Here is a 19,915-nt window from a genome sequence, read left to right as displayed (position 1 = left end):
CAAGATTTAGGAATTGTGAACACTGAGTCATGGACAATCATGTCAGACAAGCAAAAAGTATGTCTTTAATTCTGTCAAATAATTAATGTGTGCTATATTTCTGTCAAATAATTCTGTGCTATGTTTCTGTCAAATAAAGAGTTATGTTTCTGTCAAATAATTCTGTGCTATGTTTCTGTCAAATAATTCTGTGCTATGTTTCATGCAGGGTTTAATAAAGGCAGTTAAAGAGTTGTTTCCTCTATCACTCACAGATTTTGTGTGAGGAATTTGTGGCAGAGAAGAAAAGGATAGCTGAGGAGAAGAAGAGACTTTGTAGGACTGCATATGATGCAGAGGAGGCAATGTTCCTTATAAATCAAGCTGAAGAGTTGGAAAGAAGGCAATTATTTCTCCAAACACAGGAGGCATCAAGGCAGGAAGCTTGGGAGCACAACAGAAACCAAGAGGAAGAAACAAGAGCTGAGGCATGTGTGCAAGAGAGAAACAAGAAGGAAGCCCAACAAATCAGAGAAGCAATGGCAGAGGAACAGAGGATGCTTGCATGTCAGTCCAAACCTTCACAAATGAAGAGAAGTGGAACTTCAAGTGCACCAAGTTCATGTAACAACATGAGAGGATTTAAAAAACCTAGAAAAGTTAGCATGTTCGATGAACTAAGGTAGGATAGGAGACATGCAGGTCAAGCTGGAGGAAAGTAGATGGTTTTTGTGTGTGTTCTGCTTATGATTAGATGTGGAACATGTTAACGAGCATGTTCTGTTCATGATCATGCTCCAGATCATGTATTTTGTGTTGTTACCACCAGATCAGTAACTTTTAGTATGGAATGTGTACTCCACCTCATATATGCAGATTATGTACTCCAGCTTATATATGCACATTATGTACTCCAGCTTACATATGCAGATTGTTTTCATGATCATGCTCCAGATCAGTAACTTTTTGTATGTAATGTACTTGTAAGATACAACACATTGTGTAATACTCCAGATCATCTCATATTTCACACAGCACATAATGACACAACAGGTACAATATTAGAAGATCATCTCAACAATACATAGATAGTCTTACATAGTCTAGCAATTACTCAATATTACATAGTCTCACAATTACTGAATATTAGATACCAAGTTCACAAAAGACACACTTAAAATAGATAGTGGTCCATAGACTACATTTGAGACATAGAAAGTGGTTCAGACTCTTTTACACCTTGGAAATCACAGATACTGCCATCGATTTGGCCAAGCACAGTGCTGAATCGGTGCTTGCGAGTCAGGTCCTCCCCTTCATTCGGCAGCCATGCATCCGGCAGGCCTTCGACGAGCAGCGGACCACGATCAGTCACCTTCATGTGACAGATCACAGGATACAGCACCGTCTTCTTCTTCCTCGGCGACGAAGGACCGTACGACGAGGCCATTTCACGGTCGACGAACTCTTCAAGCGACTGTGGAGGAGGATCAGTGCACAATGCCAGCTTAGGCTCGGGTATCTCCACGTCCACCACTTTGCCAACTTTAGATGGGTCACGGAGCCACGCCATTACCTCCAGCTCGCGCCGATTCTTTGGCGGTATGATCTCTATCAGCTCTCCGCCCAAGTCCTTCAGCAGGCCTTGCACTGACTGCTTCGACCACGCCTGATCGGGAAGGCCTTCGAAACTCAGCTTGCACTTGTACTCCAGAGCAGCCGGAGTGCCGCGAATCTCTCTTACCCAGCGCTCAAACTTGATCCACCGGCGGCAACACCTGAACTTCATCGACGATTGGAGCACCACGGTGCACTTCTCCTCCGTTGAGAACAACAACCACAGGTCATGAGGGGGGCAGGCCACCTCGATGCTCAACTCCGATGACAGCACGCCAAAGCGCTCCTGGATGGCGGCCAGCAGTGCGGCCGGCGTTAGAGCCTCCTCGCCGTCTCCTACAGCAGTGGCCAGTAGGACGAGCCCGCGGTGGCGAGCCTCAAACGCATCCATGGATGGAGTGCGCGTTAGCATGATATGGCTCCTCTCCGGCCGGAGACACGGCTCGCCCCGACGCCAAATCTCCTGCGGATAAGCCCGCGCCAGCAAGCTGCGACTCGATCCACCTCCGGAGACGAGCGCCGCAGAGAAGGTGCCGCCGTCTTCGCTCTCCGAGCCGGCGGACAGGGTGGTGGAGGTGACGCTCGCGCCGCCCATCGGAGGATTTGGGTGACGAGAAGCTAGGGATTGCGGGAGTGGAATTGGGGATTTTTTGCCCCAGGACGAAACGGCTACAGCGCCTTATCCACTCCCACGGGTGGGGCTAGAGCTGACTGGTGGGTCCGACCTGACTAGTGGGTCCCGGGCTGACGTGGCATACAGTGGAGTACGGTGTACGTCGTGCACGTGTAGAGCCAGGACTGGCGTTTCAAGCTCAGGGACCGTATTGACGACGTATTTTCATGTACCGGGACCGTATTGATGCAATACGCAAGTACCAGGACTGAAGTGGACGTAGCCAGCGAGTACGAGGACTATAGATGCAATTATCTCAAAAAAAAAAAAGCGCTGCCATCTGTCCAAACGCGGCCTCTGCTCCGGCGGCCCACTAATCTGATTTACCTTGCACCTATATAAGTATTTCATGAAAACAAACTGCACTACTCGAATCTGCGCCTTTGCCAAGTGCCAAAAAAAATCGGCAAAGGCCCAAAAGACTCTGTAACAATTTTGCCAAGTATTGTACTCAGCAAAGGGTACTCAGCATACACACTTCAGCAAACAGATTTTTTGCCGAGTACCATTCAACAAGCGGTTGGCAAAGTTTTCGCCGAGTATCAAACCTAGTGCACAGCAAAAATAATAATAATAACACTAGACGGAACGGAGCCAACGATGCTGTTTTTGCCGAGTTCTCTGGCATGTGCGCTCCACGCGAAAGGATTGCAGTTTTCAAACTTTTATTCTTTATCTTTATTTTTTTCCAAAATAGAGTCAAAATGGCCGGCATGTCTATTCATAGCAAGGGGTTAAATCTTTCAAAACTAAAGTCGTTCTTCCGTAGTGATTACTTGTGTATCAAAAAATATTGTTTGCTAATTTTTAGGACAAAGCTATCACACACTTGCAGTTTAAATCATGATCTACTTCCATGAAATCAACATAAATTCATTTAAATGTGCGAAAGCAGCTAGAAATGTAGAAAATCCATAAAACTTGGGAACTGTCCATCAAATATGGTCTACTTCCTGTGAAAATTGAAGTAGTGCTATTTTGCACTCTGTTTGTTTGTACTGGCTTCAAAAAATACCCATTTTCTGACATTTAGAAAATGATAAACGATCTTTTTTGTTACTCCCTCCTTCCATCTATATAAGGCCTAATGCGTTTTTCGAGGCTAACTTTGACCAAATGTTAGAGCAATAATATATGACATGCAACTTACACAAAGCATACGGTCAAATTCGTATGTGAAAGAAGCTTTCATTGATATAATTTTCACATTATGCATCTCATATACTATTAATCTAGTCAATAGTCAAAGGCAGTCTTGAAAAATGTATTAGGCCCTATATAGATGGAAGGAGGGAGTAAAAAAAGTTGAAAACTCTATTTGAAAACATTGTTTGTAATGGCAATACGTACCTACGCCTCTACTTTGGGCACATTTTTATAATAAACTACGCAATGAATATGGCATCACCTTGATCATCTGACCAGAAAGCCATGAATATTCCTACACGATAGCACGTTCCGTGAAGGATTTTTTTTCTTTCAAATTTGTCATATCGAAAGTTCGGTATTTTTCATCGCAATTACTACACATAATAGGACAGCATGCGGGAGGATTGCATTTTTCAAACTTGTAATCATTTGTTTTTCTAAAACGTGGTCAAAATGGGCGGCATGACTATTCATAGCGAGGAGTAGAATCTTTCAAAACTCCAAGTGGTTCTTCCATATAGTGAATGTCAAAAATAAAAAAGGCAATGCTCCTACCTGTTCCCCTCCTTTGTTATCAAAACGGTTGTAGCTAATTAACAAAGGAGGTATTGAATGTCATCGAAAATAAATAAAAAGGCAGCCCTCGTGCCGGTTCCTAAAATAGATAAATGTAATTATATCGCTAGTTGGAGGTGGTTTGTGACAAAAAAGAAGGAAAAAAAAGGATCAGGTTGGATGGATTTGGCGGTTAATTAACAACATAAAACTCTTCCCGCTCCAATCCCATCCGCCTTATCCTCACTTGCTCTCATTCCTTGTCGCCATGGCCGCGGCCACGGGCATCGGCGTCGGCGTCGGCATGGCTCCATTTCTCTCCGCCGCCGCGGCCACTAACTCGCACATCCCCTCCGCCCTCGCCACTCCCGCTCCTCCGCCCACCTGCCGCTCCCGCCCGCGCCCACGCCCACGCCGTCTCCTCGTGTATGCTCCGGCGGCCCACTCCGGCTCCGACGGGGCGCCGTCCGCGCTCTCCTCCACCGCCTCCTCCCCCTCAGGCTCCGGCAGCAAGGGGGCCGGCGCGCTGACCTTCCAGCAGGCCATCCAGCGGCTCCAGGAGTACTGGGCCTCCGTGGGGTGCGCCGTCATGCAGTGCAGCAACACCGAGGTCGGCGCCGGGACGATGAACCCCCTCACGTTCCTCCGGGTGCTGGGCCCCGAGCCGTGGAACGTCGCGTGAGCACCACCCTCCCATCCCATCTCATCCAACCAAGCTCGATGCACATCTCCAAATGCAGTGCGATTCAGACAACCGAGTTACTACTGAATACTACTACTACAGTAGATGCTTGCAACTCTTCAGACAATGCATTTCTGATTTGCTAATCATTTGTGGCGCTCTCTGTTGAATTGAAGCTATGTGGAGCCGAGCGTGAGGCCCGACGACAGCCGCTACGGCGACAACCCCAACAGGCTCCAGCGCCACACCCAGTTCCAGGTTGGAAGACAACATTGTCCTGTTTAACTTTCACCCCCATTTATTTTGCTTGCTCAGACTGAATCCAGTTACTGACTGCTGACCATGCCTTTTGACAAACAACAGGTGATTCTGAAGCCCGATCCGGGGAACTCGCAGGATCTCTTCCTGCACAGCCTTTCAGCGTTAGGTATCATATTACTTCTTCTGAATCACACATGGCTTCAGCTCTATCCAGAGCAGCATTATCCTTTGTCATTTTCTCAACAAAGTAAGCCAGTGGTTGCTTATATGTGGTGCTTTTAAACTCAGGCATCAATGTTCGTGAACACGACATCCGTTTCGTCGAGGACAACTGGGAGAGTCCTGTAAAGTTCTCCTCCACTTCATTACTGTTTACACATGTCCTCCTTCAATCAAATTCCAATAGAACATTATATATGCAGCATACCCACTTTGCCATGTTAACCATTTGTTTCAATCAAGTATTCTCCAGCGTGTTGTTTTATCAATTGGCGTTTCTTACCATTGTTGACAGGTTCTTGGAGCCTGGGGGCTGGGCTGGGAGGTTTGGATGGACGGCATGGAGATCACACAATTCACATATTTCCAGCAGGTAAAGCAAATCAAATCTGCACAAATTATGTGCTCCTCTTTAAGGTTGCTGCATATATCCTGCTTGAAGTACCTAAATCCCTTCTAACCTTGGATTTTTATTTATCTTCATAAAATTTCATCACTGTAGTCTGGAAGCCTTCCCCTGTTGCCAGTTTCTGTCGAAATAACATATGGACTTGAACGTATCCTCATGTCACTTCAGGTAAGTCCACTAGTGTGGTTGTACATTTTACTCCATGCGTGTAGAGTGTTAGTACAGTTCAATTTCTTTCCCTGGATCTTGCCTCCTTTATCTGTACGCTCATGTGAAAATCCAATTTCTTTTTGACATCATAAAAAAAATCTAATAGAGAAGCCCCTCAGTTTTTTTTCCTCTCCTAAGATATTTTCCAACTTACTCTGCTAGGCCATATGCACATTGAAAGAGCTGACCTTACTTTGTTTTAGATGCTCTGACAGGGAGTAGATCATTTCAAAAAGATTCAGTATACCGAAGGAATCACGTATGGGGAACTATTCCTTGAGAATGAGTATGTTTCCTCTCCACAGTTTTGGAACTATACATCCTCGCTTAATTATTCTTGTTCCCATTTTTTCCCCTTATCTATCGTTCTTATTGTTCCTATTGAATTAGGTGGGTTGACAAGTATCATTGTTCCTATTGTCCTTGTGCAGGAAAGAGATGAGTGCATATTATTTAGAACATGCAAATGTTGATCACATTCAAAAGCACTTTGACGATTTTGAGGAAGAGGCTCGCTCTTTACTATCACTTGGGCTGCCAATTCCTGCGTAAGCTTGACTGATATGTTCTTCCTCTGCTTCTGCAGTTTCTGTGAACTGTTAAGAATTGATAAGGTTGTCTTTGATTTGCAATGGATTAGGTATGACCAGGTTCTGAAGGCCTCTCATGCTTTTAATATTCTGGATTCTAGAGGCTTTGTTGGTGTAACTGAGCGTGCAAGATATTTTGGTCGCATGCGGAGGTATTTTCCTTGTTTACTTTCTGTCTTTTCTCATCATTGATCCTGGAAAATTTTCTCACTACAATAAAATTTACTTATTACCTGCCTTAATAGTTAAAAGAACAATCTAGTGTTTTACCATTCTTTATTCTTCATTCGCGTTTATTGAGTAATTTTCTGTTTTTAGCTTTTGCATTTTAATCAAAATATAATTATAATCCTGGCGCCTCTTTTTGCGCAGTCTTGCTCGTCAATGTTCTCAGCTTTGGTTGAAAACACGAGAGGAAATTGGTTATCCACTGGGCACTTACCAAGAGGCTAATCTTGTATACCCCCATGTCTCTGAAAAGCTCAGCAGAAAGGTATTTAGTTTGCATTTGCTATGTATTGCCGTATGTGTTATTTTTAAACATAGAATGTTGTGAATGTACATGTCAGAACGTCCAACAGACACACCTTCTGACCTTGGACTTTGGTTTCTGTCATTTAGGAAGTGCTGGGGCAGGCACAGACGTTTGTTCTTGAAATAGGAACAGAAGAGTTGCCGCCCCATGATGTGGTAGAAGCAACTGAACAAGTAAGTTTCTATTTCAAGTTTTCAACATGGTTTTGCATCCTATTGTAAACGACACAGTGATACTTGCTGAACATTTAAGTTATGATTCTGTCCTTTTGATCTTCTCCAGCTTGAGAAATCTCTAGTTCAAATACTAGGGAAGCGTAGGCTGAGCCATGGGAAGGTGCACTCCTATGGGACACCACGGAGATTAGCGGTATAACTACCAGCTTGACTCTTCTATTTTACATTTAATTTCTCAACCAGCTTTCAATGGATTATTATATCATCATATTAGACCCACGGGCACAGTGTTTGAACTTCTGATGCCTTGAGACAAAAATAAGCTTGATGAAAATATCATATCCAGTGCAAAGTGCATGATGGAGAAACATGAAATCAGTCAGTAGGGTTATCTGTCCTTTCCTTAGTAGCAACAGAACTGTAGACAGATTTAGGAATATATCTATATTTTGTTGTGTTGTATGTAAATTAATAGAAAATTGATATGCTTTAAGAAGACGACATCTCTTAAAGAAGAGGTATCTTGGTAGTCATCTTTTACTAAATATATGTTTGTTCTGTGCTGCTATACAAGTTTCAGCTTTGATTTGCAGGTTGTTGTTGAAAATCTAAGCCTGAAGCAAATGGAGGAAGAGATTGAGTTACGTGGTCCACCAGTTACAAAGGCATTTGGCCAAGATGGAAAACCCACTAAGGTTAGCTATATCCAACGAGACTTATCCCTGGTATCCTTGTGTTGCATATTCCTTGGGTTTCTCTGGTTATCTGCCCTGTTTTTAATATTTCTCCATTCTATTTAGGCTGAGTAGGGACAATGTTTTGGAAGTCTTTTTCTCTGTTCTAATTCAGGAATATTTTTCTCTGTTCCTTTTCAGGCTGCTGAGGGGTTTTGTCGAAAAAATAATGTTCCCTTAGATTCCTTATATAGAAAAATTGACGGTATGCAACTCATGCTTTTGCCTTCAGAAAGTTGGTTGCTCACTTCTAGCTCTATGTTGTGTTTTTCTGAAGTTTCCTTGGTTTAGCATATTAGCATTTGTGTGTAGCTTACTGGCAAACGATTTCTAGCATTCATCTCCCTTTGTTGTTTCTGCTTGCTGTTTAAACCACCATGTAGGATCCCCTGTACCAACAAATCTACCTTAGATCAATGATCTGAAGGCCCGCGTTGTTCCCATTTTGGGCAGTACACATTGTTAGGTTCAACTCTCAATTGCTTATTCTGCATAAACTATTTCGTTCGAAACTGCAGCACTACTTTGATTACATTAATCCAAATCAGCAACACAAATTGTAGGCCCTGTAACTATGTTGCCTCTCCACTTAATGGAAAGATGTGCAAACACGCTTCTTACGTTCCCTAATAAAAAAGCATGTTAACTCTGATTTACTGTATGGCTACGTTGAGACTCTCCACTGGACTACTTATATGTTTGAATCAGTTCCCGTTCCATAAGAGGTCTGAAATTTGTTGAGCTTTTTTTTTCCAGGTAAAACAGAGTATATATATGCCCGTGTCAAAGAGTCTGCACGATACGCTGATGAGGTTAGTTTTTATCCTTCATATTTTTGACAGGTAATTATGTCAGGAAAATGCAGTAAGTAGGGCCTTTAGTTGTTGGTAAAAGCATATGATTCCATGACATTTCCTTCATCAGCACCATTTGCAAGAAAATTAAAAAGGTGTTCCTTGGTTCTGGGGGTTTAGGGGAATGAGCTTTGGGGTGGTGGGAATGAGAATGCTTTAGGTACTCCATCACTCGGCATTGTTTATGATAGGTCAAGAAGCCAAACTCCACAACTCACAATAAACTTAAGGCTATGTCTTGTGCTTCCGCGTTAATATTTTGCAGGATGAGATACTATGATTGGCTGTTGATAATTGGTAATAGTTTAACCTCGTGCTCAGCACCCTGCGCGGTGCGCCATTCACAATCTAGCACACTAGAATCATATTGTAGTTTTTGGCTTCATTTTCTCTGGCCCTGTTCAACAATTGTAGCATGTGAATTGCAGGTCCTATCTGAAGATTTACCTAGTATTATATCTGGTATTTCATTCCCCAAGTCAATGCGCTGGAACTCAAATGTACGTGTAGATCACATGACAGGTTTAATTCACATTCACATGCTATTTAAGTTTCTTCTATTCAGTAAAATTTTGGGGGTTATTTCACCTGCAGATTGTATTTAGTCGCCCTGTACGCTGGATCATGGCACTTCATGGTGATCTTGTTGTGCCATTTTCTTTTGCTGGCATCTCAAGGTAATATTTAGTGTGTGATACACTTAATTTATATTTTTGTAGTGTGATTATATGCATAAAAATTTAAATGGAATAAAAGTCCTATGCCTTTTGCTGTGTGTTTTTCCGTACAAAATCCTAAAACGACCATGATTTGCTATTGGGACAGTGGGAGCCAGTCATGTGGCCTTCGTAACTCCTCTTTGGTGAATTTTAAGGTACAGATTGGGCTATCATGTGTATAAGTTTATTTTGTTCTCCAGTTCTGACTTCTATTTTCAAGTACCATATCAAGTTACCCACATTGTATTGCCAAGATCGATATTGAAAGGCTGTAGTTCCATTTCCCTTTTCAGGCTAATAATATCTATCCTGGCTCTTGTTGCGGACAAAAACCATGTTAATTAAAGTAAAATTTAATCAGTTAATGTTCTTGACAGAATCCCCCTCTTTGTTGAGAAAAAAAAAGTGCTACTCCAATGAACTGCCAGCTGTGTCCTCTTTGGAGTATCTTATTTTCTGTAGAGGGATTTCACTCTTTGTTGTGTGACAGGCTAACAGCTGTGCTTGCTGTCTCCAATGTTCAGGTGGAAACTGCAGAATCATATTTGCAGACTGTGGAAAAAGCTGGGATCGTGATTGATATGCAGGTTAGATAAGCAAATATAAGGCTTTCATACGCAGTCCGAGATCTCATGTTCTTTTTGTAGATCACTGAACACATGCCCTTTTGGTAGGTTTCATAGCAGAATGTTATAATTTTCTGCGCAATCTGTTTCACTTGAGAAAACAGGGAAACACATGCGATTGGCCCATTAATACTTTTAGTTAATTAGTATTCCAGGTTTCATTGTGCCTCGATTTTTATATAACACTCATTTTATTGCAGGAGCGCAGAGCAAAAATCTTGGATGACTCTAGTACATTGGCTAAAGGAGTTGATGGGGATTTCATTGCACCTGATAGCTTGCTGCAGGAGGTAGATGTTTTTTTATTTTTGCATATTTTTTTGGTTGAAACTGGAAGTTATCCTGAAACATTTGAAACCACGATGCAGGTTGTCAATCTTGTGGAGGCGCCTGTGCCCATTCTTGGACGATATGATGATTCCTTCCTAGAACTTCCGAAAGATGTGTTAACAACGGTATGCTCAGATTTGGACGGCGATGCCTATAAACTACACTACATTTTGTTGGTTCTGATGATGTAGTCACAAAATGATAAGTCCAATGACATGTTTTGTGCTTTAAGAATTACTCAACTGAAAGGAATTATCTTATAATATGCATGTTTTCTGATGAAAATTACAACTGCAGGTCATGCAGAAGCACCAGAGGTATTTTCCTGTAACCTCCAAGTCTACAGGCGATCTGCTACCATATTTTATTACTGTGAGATGATTTCTGCACTTCTATATACTTTACAATTGGTTAGTGATTAGCCTTTGTTCTAATTCAGCATTTGTTGTTAGGTTGCTAATGGTTCTATTAGTGAGGAAGTGGTCCGTAAAGGCAATGAAGCTGTACTCAGGTTATGCACACGCCCAATGAAGATTTTCTGAATCATTATTTAACTGTGCAAATTTTAATTTTAGAGCCAAAGTTTTGGCATGAACAAATAGTAGCACAGTCAAGTTACTAGCACTATTTTTGAATTGTTTTTCATCTTGGCCTCTGCCTTTTTTAATTTGTAAAGAGAACTTTAGACAAATATACATTCTGAATTGGCGTACAAATACAGGGCAAGGTATGAGGATGCCAAGTTCTTTTATAAGATGGATACACAAAAGAATTTGTCTGAATTCCGAGGCCAGCTGAAGAGCGTTCTCTTTCATGTGAGTTATGCTGAATTTTCCTTGGTTTCTTGTGTTCTGCTTATTCTTATTTTATCTGCATCACATTGAATAGGAAAAACTTGGTACAATGCTCGACAAAATGGTGCGTGTTGAAAATGTTGTTGCAGAGTTGACCCTTGTTCTCGGGATAAATGAGGGGATGATCCCAGTTGTCAAAGATGCAGCTGCATTGGCTATGTCAGATCTTCCCACTTCCATTGTTACGGAATTTACTTCACTCGCTGGAATTATGGCACGCCATTATGCTTCAAGTGACGGTCTTCCAGAAGAGGTACATTTGTTGCCAACTCTTAATAGGGAAAGTTAAGCCGGTCCTCAACTTTGGCTGAGCAAATTTTCATGTCAAAGATTGCAGAAGCACTATTCGAGATAACACTTCCAAGGTTCTCTGGCGATGTTTTACCAAAAACAGATGTTGGCATAGTCCTTGCGGTTGCTGATAGGTACTTCCCTCACATATATTGCCATTGTTAATCGGAAGCTAAATTAAATACACAAAATGTTGACAAAGTCTGGAGCACCTTGATTATGATAACGACCTTTTTACTTACACAGATTGGACAGCTTAGTGGGTCTGTTTGGAGCTGGATGCCAGCCAAGTTCTTCGAACGATCCATTTGGACTGAGAAGGATCTCTTATGGACTGGTAAGGGAAGTTGAAACTGAAAATATCATTACATGTAAACTATTCTCATAATATATTTTATATAGGTCCAAATATTGGTTGAGAACAAGAAGAACTTTGACCTCACGAAGGCCTTGACCTTGGTGGCAGAGGTGCAGCCTATCAGAATAGACAGTGACGTCATAAATGAGGTCGGTATATATTTCAGATTCATCACCATGTAGTATGTTCATGAATAAATGGTTTACGAGAACTCTGATCAAATTATTCTTAGGTAGTGCAATTTGTAACACGGAGACTGGAACAACTTTTGGTAAGCATCTTCTTGACCTGTCATAACAATAGAGTTGCACATAAGGCTGTTCTTCTCCAAGATTCTTGTACTTTATCCTCTTAGGATATACTGAGGATACACATATAAACATTGTCACAGAACCTGTATGCGAGTAAAATTACATGTCCTTTTCAACTGACACGTTTCCTCATTTTGTATCAGGTGGATGAGGGAATTAACTATGAAATAGTCCGGTCAGTGCTTATGGAGCGTGCAAACTGCCCTTATCTAGCATCACAAACGGCAGCTGAAGTAAGAAATCATATAGTGCTAAACTTTAAGTTCATTTTTTTAATGCTCCGTGGATTAGAAGCTACATTAATTTCAAAGACTGTATTTGTAACCTGGAACTCCATATTATGCGGTGTAAAATATCTGCGTTTATGTTTTATGTGCTTACTAACTTGCTGGAATTATTGAAACATCCTGAGTTTTTGGGTGATGGTTTTGTTATGTGGACACTTGCAACATTTTGAGTCAATAAAAATGCCCATTATCGAAAAATGTGGACACTTGCAGATGGAAGCATTTTCAAGAACTGAAGATTTTCCAAAAATTGTCGAGGCGTATTCAAGGCCAGTTCGAATTATACGTGGGAAGCAAATCGAGTCTGCTTGGGAGGTACTGGCTGCTTTTATGTAGATATGTACCAACACAATTCAGTAACAAACTCAGAGTGCAACTTGAGTCATGAACTAAGCTTAATGATGTAACATGCAGGTCGACGTAAGGGTATTTGAGAAAGAAGAAGAGAAAGCCTTGTGGAGCGCCTACTTGGAGGCTGCTGATAAGATCCATCCTGGTAACAGAAGCATGTCTTCATTTCTTAAAGCGACATGCATGAGGTTGAAGTTCCTACAGCTAACATGTTCTCTATTATGTTGATTGCTCTTGCAGGCGTCGACGTCAAAACCTTCGCCGAGGCCTCCCTGCTTCTGATACACCCCCTGGAGGATTTCTTCAACAACGTTTTCGTCATGGCGGTGAGCACAAATCTATTCGTTCGAAGAATCTCGTGATTCATTTCATGTTACTGGTTGACACTGTATATATGTGTGCTAAAGAAACAGTGCATGTATGCACATGTACCTTGGCTAATTGATCTTGTTTGTATCCGGTGATGGCCCATGGAACAGGAAGATGAGAGGATCCGTAACAACCGGCTGGCGCTGCTACAAAAGGTTGCGAGTTTGACCAAGGGGATTGCCGACCTATCGGTTTTACCAGGGTTTTAATTACCCTTGGAGCACGCAGGAGATCGAGTTGAGAGCACACGTCCCATTTTTGAGCTGGTGTCGTTGAGTTGTAGACATTTTTTTCTTTTTTGAAAAAGGGGTCCCCTGCTTTGTATTGCAAAGCAACCAACACCAATCACGTAACAATTGCTGGGGCTAGTAGCACAGCAAACCCAAAAGAAAAGAGAGCGAAAAGAAGAAGCATATGCCAACAATGGCAGCTCGACAAAGCACGGATGACCCGCCATCATTGCACCCTCCACCACAGTCCAAGGCTCCGATCCGCTGCGTACCAAGCAGCACCTCCAAGGAGGAATGCGACGCCAACGATGCTGGTGCCCGGATGTGTCCTAGGGTTTCCCCTGGCATATGGAGGGGAGTGGGGGATGGAAACCACCGACACCCTCCAGGAAGAAATGGCGGCACCTGTAGGTGTCATCACATCAGAGTCGGAAGAACCGGCAAGGAGTTTTCCCGCACTTCAAACCCCACTTCCCAACTGGGTCGGAGCCAACCAGCCAACTCGCCGCCCACCAGCATGCAGCACAACGGTCTTGATGCCACCCACGCCATCTCAATGACACCACCATGAGGCCAAAAGGACGGTGAGAGAAGCACCAGGCGTTGGGAGCAGTAGCATCGGAGCCGCGCGGGAGGGAACCACCTCCACCGCTGTCGTGCGGGAGGCCCGTGCCTCCGACACCCTCGCGGTCGCTGTCCGGATGCGACAGCAGGGCATACCAGGCCACCCCTCACCAGGCCAGGCCCAAATCGGGCCCGCTAAACCCTGCCGACCATGTTGTAGCAGGTCGTCACCAGCACCCACCCGCCCATCATCCCTCCCCCGACACGCCCTGCTGGTGGCCCGCCTAGATCCAGATGAGGCCCGAGCTCATATGCTCCCGCATGAACAGTAAAATCGAAAAAAAATAAAAAAAATTCAAAAAATTCCAAATTGTTTTTGAGAGAAACATTGACAAAAGTTCTAAGTGCCTGCAAAAATTCGTCATGAAATCACATTCCTAGAAGGCGTCGCAAAAAAAAAATAGTACTCTGAATAAGCTACTTTCAAACGCGTTTTAAAGCACTGAATTTGTTTTTTTTTTTGCCACGCCTTACAGGAATGTGATTTCATGATGATTTCATTTTTGCAGGCATATGAACAGGGTGGCCAGTCCACACCGGTGCGGATAACTGTTGTACTGCCTTGCTTTGTTTGACAAGGGAGCAATTCCAACTTGCAAATTACTCCCTCCGTTCCATAATATAAGAACGTTTTTTATACTACACTAGTGTAAAAAACGCTCTTATATTATGAGACGGAGGGAGTAGTTATCATGGGCAAGTCATGGATCAATGGAAGATAAATATATGCAATTGGACGAAGACATAGGAGTACGTATATGACAAGAAGAAAAAGAGATTGGTAATAAATTCAACCTGGATTACAAACAAATGTGAGATTGGTAATAAATTCATCTTGGATTACAAACAAATCTTCATAACAACAGAGTTTTGGTACTAACAATTAAGTGCATACTTGTTTGGATTGTAAATACTAGATTAAAAGACGAAAATACATGTTGCACACTTGCAGATAGAGATACAGGCGCAGAGCTAACAAGTATAACAAGATACATGTGGCCAAATCTTATGCCCACATTTCGCGCGGCGGCGATACAAGATTTTGAAGGCATGGAAGGAAGCCTGAAGAAGAATAGCAGTAGTTGCAGATTCAGGTAGTGGTGACGATGAAATAACCATCCTGCCAAGACGACGGTACAAGTAAGTGTATTAGTGGTCTGTCTGTCTGTCTGTTGGTAATAATAAGAGAAAGAAAGAGCCAAGAAGATTACCTGCTTGGTCGTGTGTTTTGCCAATAAATACTCGCCAAGAAATCAATCATGCTTCCAGGATCTCGTCCTTCATGGCGCTACTCCCACAGCTGGAAGCATCTGGAACCTGGGCGCTCTTGTTCGCCGGAAAAGTCTCTTCCTCGCGGCCAGTGACACGAAAGCGGATCTTGTTGGGATGCTCCTGGGCTTCTTTCCTCACAACGTCAATCATCACGCTCATGCTCGGGATGCTCTCTGCTCGTCCATACCATTCCTGGTTGCATCTGAATTCGACCGACGAGAGGCGCAGGAGGTGTTTGATACCCAGAGGGTCTCTATTTGCAGGTGGGCCACCGTTGAACTGAAACTCGAAGCTGAGGATTACCAGACGCGGCATCGCTCCTTCCTGGAAGGTGATTACCGGTGGCGTGCGGCTGTCAACAACGAGTGTCTCGAGCCATCGGAACCCTTCACCGCTGATGGCTATGGGCTGTCTTGGGACGACCTGAAATCTTAGCGTGAGATCGTATAGTTTGGACATCTCCCTCAGAATCTCGAGATCCTGCTCCTCAAGTTTGCAGATCATGATATCCAAGTAGCGAAGGTCGTTGAAGTGATGTTTGATCCACCGTGGAATATGCATGTGTTTTGTGCTAATGATTAGGCCTTCTCTAGAAACGCCTGAAACATATAATTTAATGGACAAGATCTCCCCAGCTAACTCAGACAAAATATCACTATTCTTCCAAGCTTGGCGGATACACTCGGGCACTGCCTCCAGTTTTGGAAGCTGTCCACCAGCTTCCCAGGGTATTGTATCGATAATATCATCTACTTCCAAAATCTTCAGATTCTTCAATCCCCAGATTCCTGCAGGCATCGTCACCACCTTTGTATACATCAAGAGCAGTCGCTTCAAATTCTGCAGTTCTCCGACCTCCCTGGGAAGATCTATGAGCTCCCTGTTCCTGCTCACATCAAGAGTCTTTAATTGCTGCAGTTCTCCGATCTCACCGGGTAGCTCTCTGATCCATGTGTGCCTTACCTGCAAAGTCTCTAGATGTTGCAGCTTCGCTATTTCAGGTGGTATCTCGCTAATTCCTGTCCCTTCTAGGCCGAATAGGTGCCTCACACGGAACAGTCCACATATATCCTTCACATGATCATTCCTAAGAAAACCTAATCTTGTGAATAGAAAATCCAAAACTCGCACACAGATCAACTTCTCAAAAGGGACATATCTCCCAGCACCTTCAAAAACAACAAGAGATCGAATCTGGGACCAATCTAATCCAGAGAACGGATCCGCTACCTCCACTGCACCATCATCATCTTGATGATCGTCAATACATAGCCGATGGACTGGACTTGCATATGCCGATGTGATGTCGGAACTGCAAGTAATGAAATTATCTTCACGCGATTTCCATCGAAGGAAATTTCGCATCATCGGATTCATTCTGTAGGCGTTGTAACCGTTGCGCAGCATAAATCCCCTCCCGTCAAGCTTTACCAAATAATCTTTTGCCTCATCCTCTTTATAAGTAAATCCTTCAGCGGCCCATTGCCTGACCAAATGATTCCCGTCAAAACGGTAATTCTTGGGGTATATACCGCAGTACAATAAGCAGGTCTTCAACATATGGTGAGGAAGATCGTCATAGCCAATCTGCAGGCCCTCTGCCAACGGTTGAAACCCCGGAGTGTTCTGAATTCCACTTCGCTTAACTTGCTTCTCAATCATAACTTGCACATCATGTGCCGTTACATGTACCCCTTGTTGTTCTTGTTGCTCTCGGACTATTGCCATTGCTGAAAACATGCAAAGCAGTGCCAACGGCACACCACCACACATGCGCACAATAGGATGGTCACAGTCAAAACCTTCTCTGACCAGGTCAGGCTTCATCTGAGCGGCGACATTTTCCTTATCAAGCCCGTAGACCCATCTTTCCTGTTCGGAACTCCATTCAGGATTCATTCTGATGTAGAGATTGTTATTCTCCAAATCATATCCTGGTACACGTTCAGATTCAATACGAGTTGTGATAATAATTCTACTGCCCAGATTATTTTCTGGAAAAGACTTGCGGATGATGTTCCATTCTCCATGATGCCATATGTCATCAATTATTACTAGGTACCTAGGCAAGTTGGTTGCACAAGATAGTCAGTAGACGGCTTGACGAAATTTCAAACAGTTTGACCAAATTAATTCTTGAAATCACATTTTCTTAAATCCAAAACGGAGATTCTAACCCACACATTTCGCATTTCGAAAAACATCAAGTAAATTGAAGCTGGCTATAAATTTACCCACCTTTTGTCCTTCAGGGAATTCGATATGGTATGGATGATATCTTTCTCTGTCCTTGATTGAGCGCCAACAAGTGGTTCATCTTCTACTTGTTGGAGAATACTTGTGAGAACCTCCTTCATGACAGGGCTTGGAGTGACAGACACAAAAGCCCGGGACTGGAACTTACTTTCAATCTCTTCATACACAAGGCGGGCAAGGGTTGTTTTACCCACACCGGCCATTCCAACAATGGTTGCTATTTTGAGCTGCGGCTGCACCATTGTGCGCTCTTCTTCTGATTCTTTTGAGTTTACTGCTTCCGCTTCTTCTGCTTGTGCTTCTGCTCCTCCTCCTCGTACCAGGTGTCTGATGAGGTCATCCCTCCATCTGCCCATACCAATGATCTCTGACGTATCCTTGCGGACAAATGGAGCTCGAGGAGGTGGTTTGCTGGGGATGGGTTCAGCACACTTGTTCTTCTCCCACTTCCACTTTGTGCAGCACCGGTCTGACACGTCATCTACCCTTGTCTTCAAACCTTGGAAGGGGCTTGCTTCAATCTTGATCTGCGCCATCAAGTGCTTGTTTCTGCTGCTGCGCTCCATGGTGAGGATGAAGTCGTCGACAGCATCGTCCATATCGGCAGCGAGATCCAGGGCTTTCTTCTTCAGGTGCTTGGATTCGGCATCAAGGATCTCCTTCTCCCATATCGCCCAAAGGATAGAGTGCACAGTCTGGAGGTTGGATTTGATGAACTTGATGTCGTTCCGAGTCCGGTGCGGAAGCTTGTACTCGCTGCCCAGCAAAGCGCCCAGCTTCTCTAAGACGGGCCCCAAGACCCCCGTGGCTGCGGTCACGGGAGCTCCCTCCATGGCTCAGCTACGTACGCCGTGCAGCCGGTGGTATGTACTGGACCAGAGCGCCTCCGCTGATGAACAGGCTTACATCTTCCCTCCCTCTACCTCTCTGTGCGTGTGTGGGTGGGTGGCCGGCGTCTAGCTGGGTGGAGAGTGTGCTCACCTCTAAAATGATCATCCCCTGTCATGGAATTAACATCCCGGGTATTATCAGGTTCATGTGCTGCCACCTCGGATGCTGTTTTAGGGCAAAGGTCGGGCCTTCACGGCTGCACCGAGCTAGGCCAAAGCTCGGGACAAGGTAGGTTTTGGGGCTCGCCAGAGTTGCAAGCTTGGCTCGGCCCGGTGACGGTGAGCTTTTGGCAGGCTCAGCTCGGCTCGGCTCATGTCCACTGTGCCGCACCTCGATGCATGTGACGCCTTCAGAATACGTTTGTCCTGGTTTTGAGATTAAAAGGCTAGCTAAGGACATATTACACCTCCGTTCTGGTTTATTGGTCATCATTGTATTTTGTGCCAAATTTTGACCATAAATTTAATTAATAAAATTTTTATGCATGTCACCAAAATTTATATCATCTGAAACTATGTTCAAATACGAATCCAACAATATAATTTTTGTTAACATGCATTAATATTTTGTTAGTTAAATATTTAATCAAAATTTGGCACAAATTACAATGGGGACCAATAAATCTGAACGGAGGTAGTAGAGCGAATATTTTTTCAAGTCCAACAGGAGATGCGCCTTTGTATGAGCGTACATGCTTTCACATGGCACCTACTAATTCCCTTCAGATTCCTCCCGACAGCTTGTCATATGTGTGTGCGCTTTCCAATGCATTTCTCGTGTACACTTTGTTATCGTGTGTCCCGAGTGTAACCATGGTTGAGTCCGTGACCCCTTGGCCATGCCCAAGGACATGCAAAGTTACTTAATTGCTATATTAGATGGTTGCTTAGCCTCTTCTATTGAGCAAGACTTCCCATTGGATCTCTGCTGGTTTACTAGCGTGCTAAATCTTCATAATCAAATTATTATTAATAGTGATATTAGAAAATAGTTAACAATAATAGTGTGTTAATTATTATTGTTATCATGGTTTATGTACACATGAGCTAGTATAAGTGCTATTCCATTTTCTACATATCAAGAAGAAGTTATGCACTATACTGTACCTGCTGAGATAGAATATATTGATGCCATTATTAAGCTTGCAAACAAAGATACCATTTCACCGCTTAGAATTATTAGAGATGTTGAAGCCTTATGTAGTGAGATCAAATACCCTACTGATTTTTTAGTACTTGGAGCATTATAAGATGATTTTTGTTCCATTATATTTGGTGTACCTTTCTTGAATACCGTTAATGTTGAAATTGATTGTGTTAAGGAAAATGTCAATGTTAAGTTTGGTGATGTATATTATGAATTTAATTTCTCAAAGTTTTATAGATAACTTCATGATAAAGAATTACCTGGCGAGTATGCTATTATTTGTCTTGTTTTTATTGTCGTGCCTCCTACTGATCCATTAGAACAATATCTGCTAGACCATAGAACTGATATGCATAT

General features: G+C 43.2%; 2 protein-coding genes across 2 annotated transcripts; one reads left to right on the top strand and one right to left on the bottom strand.

Annotated features, from left to right (window-relative positions):
* The first annotated feature begins 4,202 nt into the window (after window positions 1–4,202).
* Window positions 4,203–13,484, top strand: LOC119288426 (glycine--tRNA ligase, chloroplastic/mitochondrial 2-like). Its single transcript, XM_037568050.1, has 34 exons — window positions 4,203–4,651; window positions 4,832–4,913; window positions 5,019–5,082; window positions 5,205–5,260; window positions 5,431–5,508; window positions 5,638–5,712; window positions 5,970–6,040; window positions 6,186–6,302; window positions 6,395–6,496; window positions 6,717–6,837; window positions 6,966–7,052; window positions 7,162–7,248; window positions 7,649–7,750; window positions 7,931–7,994; window positions 8,546–8,601; window positions 9,072–9,143; window positions 9,238–9,320; window positions 9,469–9,517; window positions 9,887–9,949; window positions 10,189–10,278; window positions 10,357–10,443; window positions 10,616–10,690; window positions 10,771–10,829; window positions 11,040–11,133; window positions 11,207–11,425; window positions 11,503–11,597; window positions 11,710–11,800; window positions 11,866–11,970; window positions 12,054–12,092; window positions 12,276–12,365; window positions 12,633–12,734; window positions 12,834–12,915; window positions 13,011–13,096; window positions 13,250–13,484. Exons 1-34 carry the CDS (start codon window positions 4,242–4,244, stop codon window positions 13,346–13,348), a joined length of 3,252 nt encoding a protein of 1,083 aa, XP_037423947.1. The 5' UTR covers window positions 4,203–4,241; the 3' UTR covers window positions 13,349–13,484.
* Window positions 13,485–14,811: 1,327 nt separating this feature from the next.
* LOC119288425 (disease resistance protein PIK5-NP-like) lies at window positions 14,812–18,631 on the bottom strand. Its single transcript, XM_037568049.1, has 3 exons — window positions 17,504–18,631; window positions 15,205–17,327; window positions 14,812–15,113 (listed from the first exon to the last, which is right to left on the bottom strand). Exons 1-2 carry the CDS (start codon window positions 18,352–18,354, stop codon window positions 15,251–15,253), a joined length of 2,928 nt encoding a protein of 975 aa, XP_037423946.1. The 5' UTR covers window positions 18,355–18,631; the 3' UTR covers window positions 14,812–15,113; window positions 15,205–15,250.
* Between the last annotated feature and the right edge of the window lie 1,284 nt (window positions 18,632–19,915).

This window comes from Triticum dicoccoides, chromosome 4A, assembly GCF_002162155.2.
Source record: "Triticum dicoccoides isolate Atlit2015 ecotype Zavitan chromosome 4A, WEW_v2.0, whole genome shotgun sequence".
Lineage (NCBI taxonomy): Eukaryota > Viridiplantae > Streptophyta > Magnoliopsida > Poales > Poaceae > Triticum > Triticum dicoccoides.
Note: the sequence above shows the minus strand (reverse complement) of the source record. Positions and strands in the feature narration are given on the sequence as shown.

What these genes read in the sequence shown, in the direction of transcription:
- LOC119288426 (XM_037568050.1), top strand. Translation starts at nt 4,242, where the DNA reads ATGGCCGCGGCCACGGGCATCGGCGTCGGCGTCGGCATGGCTCCATTT. An exon ending in AAGATGGAAAACCCACTAAG is followed by an intron (nt 7,751 to 7,930) that starts GTTAGCTATATC and finishes GTTCCTTTTCAG; the next exon opens with GCTGCTGAGGGGTTTTGTCG. An exon ending in TCTTTTGCTGGCATCTCAAG is followed by an intron (nt 9,321 to 9,468) that starts GTAATATTTAGT and finishes CTATTGGGACAG; the next exon opens with TGGGAGCCAGTCATGTGGCC.
- LOC119288425 (XM_037568049.1), bottom strand. Translation starts at nt 18,354, where the DNA reads ATGGAGGGAGCTCCCGTGACCGCAGCCACGGGGGTCTTGGGGCCCGTC. An exon ending in AATTCCCTGAAGGACAAAAG is followed by an intron (nt 17,328 to 17,503) that starts GTGGGTAAATTT and finishes CAACTTGCCTAG; the next exon opens with GTACCTAGTAATAATTGATG.